At 41.0% G+C, this 17,277-nt stretch overlaps 3 protein-coding genes across 3 annotated transcripts; 1 reads left to right on the forward strand and 2 right to left on the reverse strand.

The window, feature by feature from the left end:
- Positions 1-824: 824 nt before the first annotated feature.
- On the reverse strand, positions 825-3,255 carry LOC124074679 (ras-related protein Rab-25-like). The gene is made up of 5 exons (XM_046417845.1): positions 2,924-3,255; positions 2,153-2,348; positions 1,774-1,967; positions 1,539-1,619; positions 825-1,454 (listed from the first exon to the last, which is right to left on the reverse strand). Exons 1-5 carry the CDS (start codon positions 2,958-2,960, stop codon positions 1,327-1,329), a joined length of 636 nt encoding a protein of 211 aa, XP_046273801.1. The 5' UTR covers positions 2,961-3,255; the 3' UTR covers positions 825-1,326.
- Positions 3,256-4,238: 983 nt separating this feature from the next.
- ubqln4 (ubiquilin 4) lies at positions 4,239-10,975 on the reverse strand. The gene is made up of 11 exons (XM_046417844.1): positions 10,783-10,975; positions 8,890-9,041; positions 8,526-8,674; positions 8,167-8,429; positions 7,866-8,024; positions 7,473-7,695; positions 7,224-7,363; positions 6,574-6,657; positions 6,077-6,192; positions 5,776-5,986; positions 4,239-5,685 (listed from the first exon to the last, which is right to left on the reverse strand). The coding sequence occupies exons 1-11, from the start codon at positions 10,924-10,926 to the stop codon at positions 5,533-5,535; spliced, it is 1,794 nt and encodes a 597-aa protein (XP_046273800.1). The 5' UTR covers positions 10,927-10,975; the 3' UTR covers positions 4,239-5,532.
- A 1,559-nt stretch (positions 10,976-12,534) lies between these two features.
- Positions 12,535-15,517, forward strand: LOC124074741 (lens fiber membrane intrinsic protein-like). The gene is made up of 5 exons (XM_046417957.1): positions 12,535-13,220; positions 13,777-13,985; positions 14,534-14,683; positions 14,767-14,901; positions 15,201-15,517. Exons 1-5 carry the CDS (start codon positions 13,201-13,203, stop codon positions 15,260-15,262), a joined length of 576 nt encoding a protein of 191 aa, XP_046273913.1. The 5' UTR covers positions 12,535-13,200; the 3' UTR covers positions 15,263-15,517.
- Positions 15,518-17,277: the final 1,760 nt, after the last annotated feature.

Consider the following 17,277-nt stretch of genomic DNA (forward strand, 5'->3'; position numbering starts at 1 on the left):
TGCATAGACACACACAAATGCACATATACACACTGATATAAAAACCATAAAGTGTGTGAGTGAATTTATTCTTGGTGAGAAAAGCGAAAATTCCTTTCTTCATGTGTAGTAGGACGAGATGGCAAAATGAGTCGGATTGGAGTTAATAAGGAAAGGAGAGAAGGAACAAATGCATCACGCTACACAGGGCTGATGCTTTGAACTCAACTTACAACACCAGCACTGCCACCTACAGGCCGAGAAGAGACAGTTGCCTTTGACCCATGATAGCAAAGCAGTGTTTCTAGTTGTTTCCTAGTGTGACTCGCCCTCCTTAATATGAAGCAAACTCTTGAACAACCGCCTTAATATTAACAACCTCCACCAGGGTCAGAAATGTGGTCAAGAAGTGATGTGTTTCATCTGAAGTAAGAAAGTAAAGTGTATTTAAGAGAACCAAGATGAGAACAGAAAACTGTTTGTAATTTTGCACGGTAGAGTTTTTCTTATTTTCTGCATCAGTAATCATTTTGTGGCCTCCATCGCCAGGCTGAGAACCACTGCTGCTTTGTATGACTGCTATTTTATTTAGAAAGAAACAAAATAAATTTATTCAAGTACTGTACTTACTGTATAAGGTACTTGCACCTTACATGATTTACACATTATACTGCATTATACATCTAATCAAGGAGTATCTTATTATCTAAGGAAAATACTGTCCTTTTCACTCCACTACATTTATCTGATGTTTGTAGTTGCTGATTACTCTGTAGGTCCATACAGTGTAATTACAGTGGAACATTAATACTTTTATTAAAGCAAATGTTTTGAGGTTTTTTCCCCCCCACTGCTGTCTTTATTTCACATCAGTTCTTCCTGTTGTTTCCCCATCTTGTTTAGATAATGTGTCTAATGCAGACAAATAAATTCAGGTCCTTGTGAGGTAATTACTTGCAGACAGAAAAACATAAATAATTTATTCCAAATTAATCCCAGTGCAATCCTTTAAGAAGGCAATACAATTTCACAATGCCCCTTTATAAAACGACATGGTGAAGGGAAAAAAGCACAGCTGTAGCAAAATCTGTAGCAAAAGCTGTCAATTAGCCACCAATGGAAATATACTTCATAAAATAGATTTACTTTGCATTTGCATCTATCAATTTCTTATATTTTAGTTATATACTGTACAGCTTTTATATTTAAAGAGGCTTTGACTGCTCAGGTGTCAACCAGGTACCTCGCTCTTGTGTGTGAGTGATGTCATGCTCGAGTCTGAACATCAAGTCAAATAAAATGCTGGTCATACATGGACAGAGCAGGTCCTCATGGAGCAGCAGTCTGTTAGGAGCTCTTGCAGCAGCTCCTCTCCTTCTGCTCTGTCTCACTGGTGGGTCCGATGGGGCTGGACAGGGTCACAGCACTGATGGAGCCGCGGGTCACCTCTCTGCTGGCCACCTTCTTTTGGATCGCTGGAGATTACAAAAAGATAAGTCAGTAGGGAATTCAGAGAACACAGAACAACTGATGATGTTTTGACGCACTGACTGAACTACCTGTGAGGACCTCATTGAAAGCAGCTTCAACATTGGTGGCGTCCAGTGCTGATGTCTCCATAAACATGAGGCCTCTCTTTTCTGGGTTGGGGTGAGAGCAAGGAAGGCAAAGGTCACAGTCAACGACATACTCAAGAAGTAAAATGTACAATACTGTGTGAAATATTCCAGTTATAAAGAGGGGACATCGTGACTGGACAGCGTTCAAATGCAAAGACAATACAACTCAATCGACCTGCAAAGTCTTTGGCCTCGTCTGCGGGCACAGTCCTGAGGGTCTCCAGGTCACTCTTGTTTCCCACCAGCATCACCACGATGTGAGGGTCTGCATGGTCATACAGCTCTTTCAGCCAACGCTCTGCGCTCTCATAGGTCAGGTGCTTGCTCATGTCGTAGACCAACAGTGCTCCAACAGCTCCCCTGTAATACCTGTGAGTCCAACAGGTGAGAATGTACAAGAGCTTATATTCAATCTGGTAGCTGCTGATGCTTTAATGTGTGTTAAAGAGATGTGACTGTTAACTGAATGCACTGAAATCAGTCCTGCTTACACCCCTTTATCATGTGTCTATTACACATATTTTGTGTGTGTGTGTGTATGTGTGTGTACCCACGCTGATGTGATAGCCCTGTATCGCTCCAGCCCCGCTGTGTCCCAGATTTGGGCTTTGATGGTGAAGTGGTTCAACTGAACAGTCCGCGTGCTAAACTCGACACCGATGGTGGTGCGACTGTCGTGGCTGAACTCATTTTTTGTGAAGCGGGACAGAAGGTTGCTCTTTCCTACTCCAGACTCGCCTATCAAAACCACTAAGCAGACACACATGAGAGATGTCAGAATTCACTTGTTATAAATACTATAATACAACATTGGAGCTTTCTGATGTCTGTTTTTATGATGTTTGTTTTTCTGTAATGTAGTTGATCAAAACAGCAACTTTCTGTAATGAGTCAGATGTCCTTTATCTCCTACACTCGTAGACTTTCTGTCACCCTGACGGGACACCAGACACTTTGACATCACAGAAACGTGGCAGTTCTACCCTGGCTGACATTACTTTGGAATGAATGGAATGGAAAAATCACAGGTGGCTTATTTTAATCAGAGAAAATAGTTGTACAAAGCACATAACAGTGACTTAGTGAAGCAGGATATGTAGGATCATATCTTTATGTTTCTTTAACAGGTCAAAGGTCAAATGGTTTACAGCCAAATGGACAGAAAGTACTCACTTCCTGCTTTACTGACTCCCTCTCTTTGTCAGGAAATCGGAGCAGGCAGTTCGAGGTTCCAAGTTTTTACCCGACAGCTTTGACGTCCATAGACAAACACCATATCTTTTCCAGCTTCTTACACAATCACAGCTTTAGTAAACATGGCTCACCTTTGTAGACAAAATTGTACGACTCGTCCGACCCCATCCTGCATTCAGTGGCGTAGGGTTCCTGTTTCACTTGGTTAAATGTCCTGAAGCCACTTTCAATATTAGTTTAAAAAAAACACAGACAGGAAAAAAAAACAAATACGGCCTTGCTCCTCTTCCTCTCCCTCCAGTGTGGAGAGAGAGTTAAGTTAAAAATGGAGAAGAAAAAGAACAGGTTCAGCTGCACCCACCCGGTTTCTTTGTCATCTGTGAATAGGGGTAACTGCTGATTAAGGACAGGCAGGCAGGAAGGCAGGCAGGCAGGCAGGCAGGCAGGCAGGACACGAGTCCCGTGGCCTGCCGATCCCACATCAGTTGACACCAAAAGGAAGGCTGAGGAGGTGGGGGCTGAGAGCAGGTGTAACAGGTAGAACCACTAACAGGTAGCCAGCAGGAACAGACTCCACCCTCTCATACGCTCTCCTTTCACTCAGTTCATTTGTATAACATTAAACCTCACCCAACAGGTGGATCTGTTTGGACCAGAATGACATTTTGCCACTTGCCTCATACGTAGAGGGATGTGAATGTAGACTTTGATTTGGCCTGATATACCAGTTTTCACATTTTCATTATTTTTATTGCATTGCATTTTATGTAATCATTTTAATGCTTTGTGGACCACATCCAAAAAACAGTTACAAGCAAATTCAGATTTTAGGTTCACATAATAATATTAATGTTCACATATTAAAATTATTGCTTATATGCTCATACACAACTAGCAGATAATTTTCTACACAACCCCTGAAAAGAGGTGTGCAACTTGGCACAAAGCACAGTGAAGACAAAATTAAAAGTCAGCTGTTTGAGTTTTGGAGGAATTCCCCCAAAGATACTACTCATTTTATTTCAAAGTAAATGTTCATTCATCATTTATTATTCAAATATTTATACTTACTTATAAATTTGCTGACTTTTATGAATGCCTGTAGGCATTTTTTGCATTTTTGTATGTACTTCAAAAACATCTATAATTAATGTAGAATCCTCATAAATGTTCAGTTCTGGTTTATAAAACTATTGGGAAATGCCTGGTATCTGTAAAATAATATCTTACCCTTCAGTCAACCAAACTGTCCCTAAAGTAGCCTAAGATGTCACGATTTGTAATCCCACAGTTCAATGTGCAAGACTTTCATATTCATAGACAGCAAACACAAGCAGAGCACAAGTTTAATTACTCTATATGAGCTTCAAGGCCAGGAAAAATTAATGAATGGAAAGTCATCTTGCACCGTCCCAAAGCTATAATCAATCGACACAGGGCGTAGACTGTTTTTGACCATGTTTTATTTTTTTTTAGTACAGTACTGTTAAAAGTTAGTTTCAACATGTTCAATTGGGAGATGGATTTTTTTTTTTTTCAGCTGAGGTCAACAGACAAAGCAGCTATAGAAGCAGTTGCCAAAGTTACCACAACTACAATGCTGAGATTTTCAAAAGGAAGAAAAAAGACAACCTAGATTTTAGAAACGTATGGTGCCAACATACCATAAATGTTCGTAAAGCCTTTCCATTATGTATTTATTTTTCACTCGCTTGATTTTCACATTTATTTTATGCGAGACAAATCATAATTATCTCTAGGTACTAACTGCACCTCAAAAAAAGAAAAACAGAATAAAAAGAAGAATCAGATTAAAATGAAAAGAAAGCTTGTTTGTTTCATTCATATTCATTTAGACAGCATCCCCTGCTTCGTAGCTGATACAATGAGATCATTGAATATGTTTACAGTTCTGGATGGTGGTGTGTGGAATTTCTGGGGTGATTTCAATTTACCAACTGAATGGGCTGTCATTTGTCGACAATCTGATTGGGCAGGAAAGTACAGAAGGCACAGCAGTGGTGCCTCAGAAGGAAAAAACACTGTGCACCTGTGAGTGGGCACTTTCATCTGGAATGACAAATTACAGGTTCAGGCGAGTGTAGGGGGGCATCACTTTCTTAAGCGTTTGCAATAAATAGTGAAAGTTAATTTGTGAAAAATATCGAGAACAGGGGAAAGAGAGAGGAATGCGGTTGAACATCTGCATGGACAAGCTATCAAATATCATTACTGTCTGTTTACCAGAAAACAATCATGTACTGATTTTACAAACTGCCTCACACTGGCCATGTATGAAGCACAGCCAGCAGCCAATCACATCACGTGGATTAATCTGTATTACGTGTTTGTTTGCAACACTCAACTCCAGTTGCATGTGAACAAAAAAATGAAGGAAAAATGAAGAAATGGTTGGGAATCCCTTTTCAGGAGAGGTTTTCACTCCTTTTCACTGCACCGGAACACCCCCCTCAAGGTGAGAGTGGTTCAGTCCAGTCTTACAGCAGCACTCTGAGACAGAGATCTGTGCGGATGATGCCAAAAAGAGAAAGTATGGGGACTAGGGAATGATCTGAGAACAGATGTAGAATAAGGGTCTTACAGATCCTGCCCAAGTTTCTTCTGCAAAGTTTTGGAAATACACTTTTGTTATTGTCTTGGTTGTCTGTAAATGCTGGGTGTGTGTTTATGAGTCAGGTATGTATGCACATGTCTGTGTGTCAGTATGTACTGTATGTCTTTACGAGGGCTGTGAGCCCAGCAGTCTCTCGATAGCGGCGTTGATGTCTCCTCCAGTGGCGATGAGGGCCTGCAGGTTGGCCTCACGGTTGATGAAGCCCATGGCGCTCAGTTGGTCCAGCTGGGACTGGAACCGCACCTCAGGGGTCTGGGTCTAGAGGGGGGAATTGAATGAAACTTTAGGGAAAAAAAATTCTGATGGGTGTGAAGGATGTAACTTCAGTGCATGTGCATATGTGTGTACCGTTGCACTTCCACCTCCACCTCCTCCAGCAAACATCTGGAGCATCTGTTGCATCAGCTGTTGCTGGGCAGTGTTTGTTCCTGCACTGCTGGGTGAGGAAGCGGGGTTCTCTGTGGGCATGCCCCCTCCTGTGGGTATACCAGCAACTCCACCCGTGGGTATGCCAGGAACTCCACCCGTGGGTATGCCAGGAACTCCACCCGACATCAAACTAGGCCACAGGGGGAAAAAAATAGTTTTAAAAGTTTTTTAAAAATATACTTCTACAAAAATTGCAATATGTGTATATGTGATAGTATACCTGGGCATGAGGCCTGGAGCTTCTGTCTGAAGCGTCTGTAGACCCTGTTGAATCTGCATTAGAGCTTGCATGGCGCGAGGATTGGTCATCACTGACAGGGCTTCAGGGTTCTGCATCTGCAACCAAACAGTACTGAATTAAAAATCAACGATCAATTAACAATTGTACCTGAATTAACAAAAAATGAATAAAGAAATTTTTAAAATGCACATCTGGGCCATGTACTTTACAAACACCTGGAACCACTGACTCAAAGTTTATGAGAAAATTACTATAGGCTTATCAAAAAAAAAAAAAAAATCTAAACTGGTAACCATAAATGTATGGCAGATACCTGTAAGCTTAGAGACAAAAAATGTTAAGCATGTGCAGATAAATATCTGTGCTGAGTTTCACAATGCCTGGAACATGGTTTGTTAAAGTATTGGCCTACAATGGGCCACTCAGTATCACTGCCTGTTATGTCACAAGGCACAAGACTGAAACACGTGTGGTACCTGCTGCAGAAAGATGGGCAACTGAGATCTGAACTGTTCCTGCAGCTGAGGGTTTCCAGCGAACAAGGGGTTATTCATCAAGACCTGGTACAGGGAGAGAAGGAAAGACAGTCAAGCTAATGAGTCATTCCACATATGGCCATGCTGCTTAATTGATATTTAAATCATGCACATTTTAGCACCTTACCAAAGGTTTATACAAATTATTGAGTAACAGAAACAAAAACTCTGGAGAATAGGTCTCTCATATCACTGTCTGCGCAGCACTCCACTGTAAGCTTGTTCTGGTTTGTCATACAATAAGCATCGCTCATTAGAACCAAATACATCAGAGCTGTGTTGTTTATTCTTTCTTACAATTACTTACAAGTCAGTTTAACAACAAACAGCTGGGCTTATTGGCTTAATGTGCAACAGGTCAAGCCAGATTCTACTATTTACTATTTTCTACAAACCGCAGACTTCAATATAATCCATCAATTCCACATGTGGTAGACAATCTGCACAACAAAGGGTTATGAAGCAAGTTTTGAATCTAAATAACCAGGACTTGCTCTCTAACATGACAGCATGTGAGGGTGTTTTCTGAACGGTGGGTGTGTATGTACATGTTTTAATATACATGTACAACCCCTCTTTCTGTTTCATACCTGGGAGGCCAACTCTGGGTTTTGAGCCAGTGACTGCATCATAGTGCGCATGTAGGGAGCGGACAGCATGTTCTGCATAAGCTGAGGGTTTTCTGAGATCTGCTGCAGTAGACTCTGCATGCCTGGGCTGTTGAACATCCCTGCAACACACAGAAATGAAATGAGTTTATTTATGAGTATGTGAAGGGGAAAGTAAATACATGACTTAGCATGCAGGTGTTTAGACAGTGATAACCTGCTTTCTCTCACCATTGCCGAGACTGCCAGCATTGATGCCAAGAGGGTTAGACACAGTGGGATTGGTACCTCCAGGTGTGCTAGTGCTTCCTGTGGTGCCCCCTCCACTCTCAGGGGGGTTAGAAGAATTTGGTGGGCCCCATGGATTGGGCAGAGGTTCACGGTTCTCTGTCCGTGATGGCTGGGCACCCGATTCAGAGGTACCACCTAGAGCTGAAAATGGGTTGCTACCAAACTGCAGGGAAAGACATAAGACACATTTGAAAACCAAAAACAACCTAAATATATCTAGTCACAAGACACTGGCAGAATAAAGTCGTGTCAAAAGTTATAGTATTTCTGAAATGACTCCTAACAGAACACAAGCAAATAAGAATTTGATCAGTAAACATCCCACACAGATACCTGTTCCCTGGCAGCACTGAACATGGGTTCCTGGATGTCTGTGTACATCCTCCGCAAGGCATTGTAACCTCCTGGGATGCTCTCCAAGTTGCTCAAAGCTCGGTCCTGGTTCCGCATCATTTCCTGCATCATGGCTGGGTTCCTGGCCAGCTCCATGGTCTGGGAGGTAAGATAAGAGGGGACAGGGTTGAACAGAGTTGAATAAATCCTGAATAAACAGACCAAAATGCAGTGGAAATCTACTGCAGTCAAGCCTGTGCTACAATCTATGCATCACTAAGTCCTTCTCCATTTCCTCTACCTGTCTCATGAGCTCAGGGTTGTTGAGCATGTGGGAGATTTCAGGGTTGCGTTCCATCAGTTGCTGCATCTGAGGGTTGGCCATGATCATCTGTCTCATAAGGTCTGGGTTGGACATCATGTTCTGCACCAGCGGGTTCTCCATGATCTGAGAAAGCATCTCTGGGTTGGACATGAGCTGCCTCTGCATCTGCTGCTGCAGTTCCATGAAATTAGCTGAGCCCATGCCCAGACCAGCCAGACTTGCCAGGTCACCAAAGCCAGCTGAGGGGCACCAGATGAGTGGGAGATGGTTAAACACATGATGTTTGTGGTGATAACTAATAAATAGCGTAAAAAGTTACACACAGATGGACTCACTCAGTATGTTGGGTGTCTGGGTGGGTGGGGCAGCAGTGCCAGTAGAGCCAGCTGTGGAGGAAGGATTGGTGCCCGGACTAGAGGTGGAGGTGCTGCCTGCTTGAGTGTTGGCTGAGCTAGAGGCAGAGGTGCTACCGCCATCTCCTGTCCTGTAAGGATAATTTGTGGGTGCAAGGGATATTTAGTACTTATGCAAGCTTACAGTGTGTCTGGACACTGAAATTAAACATAAATGCAACCACAAACGCAGTTAACAAGATCCTTCGCCAAGATTGTGTTTCATGGCAAATTAATGGTTCTTAAAGGCCTAAAACAAAAAATAATCTGTTGAGCCTACATGCTTTGCATAATAACATAGACTTACTTGTGTGCTGTTTTTATGACTAGGTGAACTGTCAGACCATCCTTGATGCCATGTTGGCTGAGGGTATCGCCGTCCTTCAAGATCTTCCCTGCAAAAATCAGAACCAACTGGTCCTGTTTTGCTTTGAACCGCCTCGAGATCTCTTCTTTAAACTGAAAGAACAAGTAAAAAGACATAAAAAAAAATTAAGGAGACAACAAGAGGGAAAGGTGGGATAGAAACAGGAAATAAAAACAATAATATTAACAATAAGATGGTTTATAGCCGAGTAGTGCAGCTTGAATGTGTCTCTCTGCTGTTGTAACCCCCAGGTCTTAAATTTCAATTTCCAAGAAAGTCCTCTGTGCTTATCCTATTAGCGGGATCTAAACACTCCGAATCTGCCAAATCACAGATACTCTTTGACTATTGTGTGAAGCATAATTAGCACAGAGAATGTTCTCATCCTGAAAGAAGTTGCTTTTGTGTTATGACTTTCATCACCACTGTAAATAAGAGGTATCTTAACACTGCAGTCCAAATGTCTAGAGAGCTGATATGACCACACAGTAAAATTTTAAGTTATTCAGATTTGAATTTGGATAACAGAAACAGGTTAGACAGAGCACCAGGGATGTTCACCATCACGCAAAATTTAAGGAAAGCATGTTATTTATATGCACAGGTCACCAGACTGTACTGTACACAAAAAATAATATGGTGAGAAGTGCTTTAGGATAGATTTAAAGTAGAACTTTTTTCAAAAAACCTCTGAAATATAAGAATCTCACATAGATGCTCTTATTTTTGATGTTGTTTGGGGTTTTCCCATTTGTAGCTGTTCATTTTTTAAAATCTGTTTTTGCATTTACTGTGTGTTTTTGTTGCATTCTTCCTGTTTTACATGCAAGATCATTTCACTTAATGATTGGTGTTTATGTTTGTATTGCATCACCTTTCTTGTTCTGATACAGAGCAATTGTAAATACCTGTTTATTTCTATCATAGCCATGTGTGCACCCCTGGAAGTGGACATGACCATAAGGGATAGAGAACTGTGTCTGTTGTAATTCACATTTATATAAAGTGTGCGCCTCAAAGAATACAAACGCTTTCGCTATGCAAATATAAATCCTCATGAACAGAAAGAAGATTACAACAAATACATGGAAGTAAGTGTTGTTACGGACATAACCACGAAACACATACAACTGACAAATATGAATGCAGAAGACCACACAGTAATAATAAAAGCTTGAAGAGATGACAACCAAAGCTAAAGCAACTACGTAGACTGCAACATGCAACATGATTGCACTGTCGTCGCCAGGCCAACAGTCGTTCTGAGACACTGTATAGTCCCTGGAAAGCTCAATGACTCAGTGACAGCAGTAAGAATGTTCTAGAGTGATAGCAGCTTTAGCATTTTGAATTTTGCTGATCTCAAATGGAAAATGAAAACGATTTGCCCTATCACCACCCTAAAGCCACTTCCACAGTTCTATCGGGGCATTGTTACTTGCTGCAATGGGCCCAGCAAGAACACAACCCGTCAGCTGACACTTGTTTGGCTACATATTAGCTAACGTCGGCTCAGATCGCAAGCGGAGTTAGCTAACTAGCTAACTGTTGCCGTTAGTTGGCTAGCCGGTTAGCCATTTGAAATATAAACGACGTTATATCTCTCTGTTGGGTGTCAACAACGTTAATAACAGAAAACGGTTGTTGACCCAAGCAGTAATACTTCCAATACACAAAGCCTCTTTGATTTCACATACTGTCAATTAGCCGGTATGAGAGACGATGCTGTGCTAATGCTAACACGGCTAACTAGCTTCCGAGCTGAAGTTGTGGGCAGGGGCATGACGTTACAGCACCACACCAGCCAGCTCCCCACCTGTGAAATCAACAAACCTGAGTAACAGAGGCATCTTCTGCGATGGCGATTTCTTCTTTGTCTTTAGGGGTTTTTACTGTGACCTTAATAATAGTTCCCTCCGGCGCTTCAGGTTTATTATTGTTGTTATTACCAGGATCTGCGGCGCCTTGGTCAGCCATCTTTGCTCCGCCGATGGAACAGCTCGCGTCTGGCGTCAGCTTCCGGGTCATAAGAGGTGAAACCTCTTTCCAGAACAAATGTCAGGACTTCCCGTGTCTCCCCGGTTGTTTAAAGTACTAGACTAAAATTATGTTTCCCTTTCTCTATTTCACATAGGTTTACAAAGGGTTAGATAAAGAACCTGCACGTTAGATCATGTCTCTAAAGGTGGTTTATTGCTTGAATGAAATCAGTAAATGAGTTGACTTGACATATGGCCTGCATCAGAAACATCAGTTTTATAAAAAGAAAACACTAGGTGTTTTGTTTCCACTTTCTCAAGTGTGAGGGTCTGCTACCTTTTCCTATTTTTAATTGTTGCAAGTGAGGCTTTAGATTTGGCCTTTTGGTTGTACTAAAGACTAAAGAAAGAAGTATATCCCAATATCCCAAATTGCAGATTTGCTTCGATGAACTGTACAGCATCACACCCTCTACCCTTATATCCTTTCATTGCAGGAAAAATGGAACCTCAGAAAGAGCAACAGAGAGTAAAAAGTATAGTGTCTTTAACACTATTTAAAAAAAATAAATAAGTGAACATATACTCCAGCAATCAGAAACCGAAGCATATCTTTGAACTAAGCTTTGCTGCTTTTGAGTTTAAGGTTGCAACAAGCACAATGTCGTGCCCAGTTAAGCTGATGAATATTCAAGTTACAAAGGTACTTCTGTCCTTAAGTGTTTAAAAATGTGTAAAGAGAGTGCATGCAAATAATTGCCATAGTTGATTCAATCTCATTCAGTCTGAGTAGACAACATCTCATCACCACATCATCAGTTGCTCTTTGGCAAGCACTTCATTCTTCGAATGCTTCTGTGAAGCATACGCTCAGGGTGTGACTCTCACCTAAATAGACAATGCTCTGTGTCTTTTAGTTGTGAATAGACTTGAATATACCTGCAAGTGCCTAATGGTGAGGGTCCTTCCTGTGGGTTTAGCTCTGGAAAGTTAAACCTGCAACTGGCCAGAGTGTTGGGTGAGCCGAAATGTGGTTTAGTATCAAGAGCTAAGAGAAACTTAATTGTCATTTGTGAATGAATGCACTGGGAGCAACGCAAATGTTCAGACTGTAGGGTGCAAGAAACAAAAGAAATGAAACAAGATACAACCATATAGTGTAATGCACACTACAAGTATACAAGACTATTTTACAATATATAATGATAGTGATATATAAATGATAGTATAAAATTGTGAAGTGTATGTAGCTGCAGTAACAGCATCAAGACAGACCATGGTGACCAGTAAAATGAGGTGGAATATGAAGTGACTAGTGCAGGTAGACGTTATGGACATGTTCTTCTAAATTAGGCCTATTGAGGGGGTTAATATTTTTTGCTTTTGCTTTATGAGTAACATTGGTTTCTAGATATTGACTGTATCCCAATATAGTCTGTTAGGCAGAGCTCAGGTTATAAAAGCACGTATTTGATCTCAGTTAAAACAGTCCTATAGTAGAAGGACAGCGGCACTGTCTGTATGAAGCCCTCCCTCTATATGTGTCCCTCTACATCACCATAGAGTGACAGCACTGAAAGAAAAGTGTGTGTTTCAGCATGTCGCATTGACACAGACAGGCCTGCATACCTATGCATATACGCAGTTCGAGAGCACACCACTTACAAACAAACAAAAACCCCATAAAGAAGCAGGGACCACCACCCCTTTTCCCCGGCCCCACAAACACACACACACACACACACACACATACACACAGACACTCAAATGTACAGAGTCACATGCTCTGTGGCCCCTTACTGTGTCTCATTCAAATGCATCCCACACAGGGAGACTGATTGCTGCAAAGGATTTTGCTTTCATCAACAGAAAAATCGAGTGGACAATTTTGTGGTAGTAGTATTGTGTGTGATTCTCTCTCCTCCCCACCGAGTGAGCAACAGCTCTCTCTCTCTCTCTCTCTCTCTTTCCCCTCCACCTGTTTCTGTCTTTACCTCAGAAAGGTGGGCAGTAGAGAGGGTGCAGTTCCAGAAACAAGGTAGGGGATCAAATTTCAGTGTGTGTGTGTGTGCATCCTATGGCAGTATTTTTTCATTTATGATGACTGTGGTTGGACAGAGGCTGGCAGAATCAGATAAAACCTCATTACTGCTGAACAAGCACAGGTGTGACATAAGGATTGGGAAGGGGAACAACAACAACAACAACAACAACAAACTGCAACATTATACCTGTTACTGTGGTTTTGACTTGCGCTGTTCAACATACAGTGATGTTTCCGCTAAAGAAGAGGTAAATATGTTAGATAAAAAATGTGTACAAATACACTGTGCTTCACTTTTATAAATGAAGAGGTTAAAGCAGCTACCAACGTGCTTGTTAGTTTCAATATTTGTTTAGTATTTTTCAGATTTTTTTGTTACTGTGTAATGACTTTATGAATGGCTGGAATGTAGTTTTCAAAGAGAGCTCTAAGTGGTCAATTTGAAGTATTTAATTTGACGGATTACATTTCACAGTCTGAAATATCTTTTTTTTGAAAAATTGTTTTTGAAGTGTTGTCAGAATGTGTGTGTGTAAATATGCTGAGTTTCCTTTTAAAGATACCCAATGTGTTGTCATTGTACACATATAGTGCCACAATAGGGACATGTTTTACTTGTTTATTTTAGCAATATGTTCAACCTCTTAAGCTGCATCTCTTTAGATGGTATAATGTGTACATATAGTGAAACCGTTTTAAATGTAACTTGACACACTGTAATTTTGTGTGTCTGCATGTAGCACCCAAATAGCAAAACATGACTTTTGCAATATCTTCCATGATTTTTTTCTCACTAAATAACAGTTGCTCTGCAGAGGCCCCGTTATCTCAGCTCAAGATGTACAGCTTCATGGGAGGGGGCCTTTTCTGTGCTATTGTGGGTAACATCCTGTTGGTGGTCTCCACTGCAACGGACTACTGGATGCAGTACCGCCTCTCTGGAAACTATGCCCACCAGGGTCTGTGGAGGTACTGCATGTCCAACAAGTGCTACATGCAGACTGACAGCATAGGTAAGACATTCAGGGTGACTTTGAAACCCTGAAAGACAGTCGAGACAAATCAAGATTGTGTTTCCATGAGAGGCCTGGTTGCTTTATTTTCAAACAGCTGTTGTGATAACATGTGACTGTAAAATCCCTGGGTGGACAGGGACTGTGAATGTGAGCAAGACCTTGAACCCATGCCTCCAGTTTCACTGTGTATTTCAGCCAATGCAAGAAATATACCTTTTGTTGAAAGCATGACAAATTATGTCATGTACTCCCCCGCTGTGTTATGTGTTATTTGAACTGTAAAACTGGATTGTGTTAAGTATGCAAACAAGGTTAGAATAAGGGTCCCTGAGATAAAAACAAAACATCAAATCTGGAGTGAAAATTCAGTTATTCCTCAATGGATTCAAAAGGTGAAAATCACTACGTCAACTATTGTTTTCTGCTTCAAAAGTGATCCTCACAGATGACATGTCAGCATTAATCAAACAGTAATTACTAGCATATGCTTTTAAAAACACTTATAGGGGTGACATGTTCATTGACTTCTTCATGTTTTCTTTCAGCTTACTGGAATGCCACCAGGGCGTTCATGATCCTTTCAGGGATGTCGTGCTTTGCAGGCATCATCGCTGGCATCATGTCCTTTGCTCACTTCTCCTCCTTTGAACGGTTCAACCGCTCCTTTGCTGCAGGAATCATGTTTTTTGTCTCCAGTGAGTCCTGTATCCTCTGAAGTGACATACATGTACGCTTACTTTTACCTGAACCAGAACTGACATCCATATCTCCCTCCCAGCTTTCTTTGTTCTGCTGGCTATGGCCATTTATACTGGAGTGACAGTCAATTTCCTGGGGAGGCGCTTCGGTGACTGGCGCTTCTCCTGGTCCTACATACTTGGATGGGTGGCTATGCTCATGACGTTCTTTGCAGGTGAGAAAGGACAAAGGCTGAGCGTCAGTCCTCATTCAGCGGTAGCAATAATCACAGAATTCACTAGCAAATATTCTAAACTCTGACATTATTTGCTATCTATTTTGATATTATCACTAATCTTCAGATAAGAAAAGACTTAATTTATTAGTCCCACAGAGGGGAAAGAATGAAAACTTAATGTATATTTTCAAAGGAGGGCTTATAGCTAATTGCACAAAACTGAAACAAATTTGATGTCAAGATCACCTTAATGTAGTTCTGTACATCAGCACACACTTTGCCTGTGTCTTTTGCAGGTATTTTCTACATATGTGCCTACAGAATGTGTGAGTGCAGGAGAGGACATGGCCCACGCTAGAGGGAGACAGACAGTTTGTTGAAAAAAGAAGAGAAAGAGAGAGGTACAGCAACAGAAAGGGAGAGAGAGAGAGGACAATCTCACTTTGAACTGAGGACAAACAGAAGGCAGTCCTGACTGATCTACTGAAGAGATGACGTCTGATGCTGCTCCTGGAGGCCTTTGACAGTCTGCCTAACGTGCTTTATGATTTTTTTTTTTTCCAGGATTAGTTTTGATGATAGCACAGAGGAAAAACAAACATAATAAAACTAATCATGCATCTGATTACTATTTATTGGTGTTATTTAACTTTATTGATCACATTAGTATCTTCACATTCAGCAGAGAAGGTCCTTAAACGGCTGTGTGTTTGCTGCAGCTGTACTGAGAGACCACCAGAAGATGGCAGCACTAAAGTACTACCAGAGCAAAGTGTTTTGATTCGAGGAGGGATGTGGCCATTGAATTACAGTTTGAATCGGGATCAAATATCTGATAAGACTGGAGACTGTTGAGAAACATTATATATTTATTTATTTTTCACAATCCTCTAACTCTTTACACGGGAGCAAATTCAAGATCACAGACAGTATTCAGGAAATTGACGACAAATTCAGGCAGCAGACGAAATATACTGCGGTCAGGTATGTAATGTGGAATTATTAATCTACACAGCACCGAACATTACATCAAAGACATACGATAGTTATGTTTCTCTCAGGATTCCTCCTGAAGCTATTTGACTTGATCCTGCTTCAGCATACATTTAGCATATAGTTAAATGTATGTTCTTTATTAGCTTATTCTTCACCAGAAAGGTTTTTGCCTCTGCCAGTGGACAATCACAACATGTTTGTCTCACTGAATGCACTCAAGTACAGACAGCGTATGAAACAATGGAGGGAGGTTGTTTGTGTTTGCATGTTTGTGCAGAACAGACTCCAAAAAAGTTGAGAAGAAGATCATGTTCTTGGACCGGGGGACCCAGGGTGGGGTCTTCAGGCGCTGATTGTTCCCCTGCTCCTGTCTTTAATAAGTGCTTCCTTCTTGTTCTTGGTGCTCGTCCATTCCTTCTGATCAGCTGGGAGGAGAGGAGCAGTAGCTGCTGAGGTAATGAATACTTTGGCTACTTGGTGACGCAGAAACAATGAGAGAAATGTAAACAATCTCTGGACAGCTACGCTTGATCCAAGTTTCCATACTTGGGCTTTGTGGCTGCTGTGCGAAGATAAGCTTGGTAATATTGTGTGATTTTCTCCAGATGCTCTCATAACCTGCTCTGAAGTTTTCACTGAGCTTTCATTTTCATTTCCACTGAACTATTTGAAGAATTTTGGAAAAACAACCACATGATTAATAACATTTATTTGCTGTGGAACTACATATGCATCTTACATATACATTAAGGAAACTGTGAGCAATTATCACAATTTTTTAATCTAGTGAGTAGCTGTGAATGAAAAGTAACAGTAATGGTTTTGAGGCCGAAGTCCACTCTTCAGCTCAGAAAATTGCTCTGTAAATTTGTCTTCCAGAGGTTTGGATAATATTTTCAGTTCTTAAATATTATTTTGGCCAAAATAGGAGAGGAAAATGGTCAGTCGCGTATTTTAATTGCAGTATGTTTTACCTCAAAACATAACCCAGTTTACACAACAGAACATACTTTTCTTGGCATTAATGTAGCAAGAGAGAAAATATTAGATTGTTGCTTTTAAACTGCACCATCTTCCTCATTCTGTTGTATATGTGTATTGCATTAAAATGTGCAGGCAAGCAGATACTTTATCCATGGGGGAAAAATGTAATGAGTAATCACACCTCAGCACGCTCAAAGAAAAAAATACTATTTTAAGACTGAAAAGGCTTGTAAAAAAGAGAGGTTTTCTTTCAAAACAGCTCATATGTTACTAATAAAACTTGAGACCAAATATGTGCTTAATGTTGATGTGTAACTCAAAGTGAGCTGTTTGTTGTTTACACTCATATCTCATTTAAAGTTTCATAGGTGAGTGCAGGAACGTAAGGTTAAG

The sequence above is a fragment of the Scatophagus argus genome, chromosome 17 (genome assembly GCF_020382885.2).
Source record: "Scatophagus argus isolate fScaArg1 chromosome 17, fScaArg1.pri, whole genome shotgun sequence".
Lineage (NCBI taxonomy): Eukaryota > Metazoa > Chordata > Actinopteri > Scatophagidae > Scatophagus > Scatophagus argus.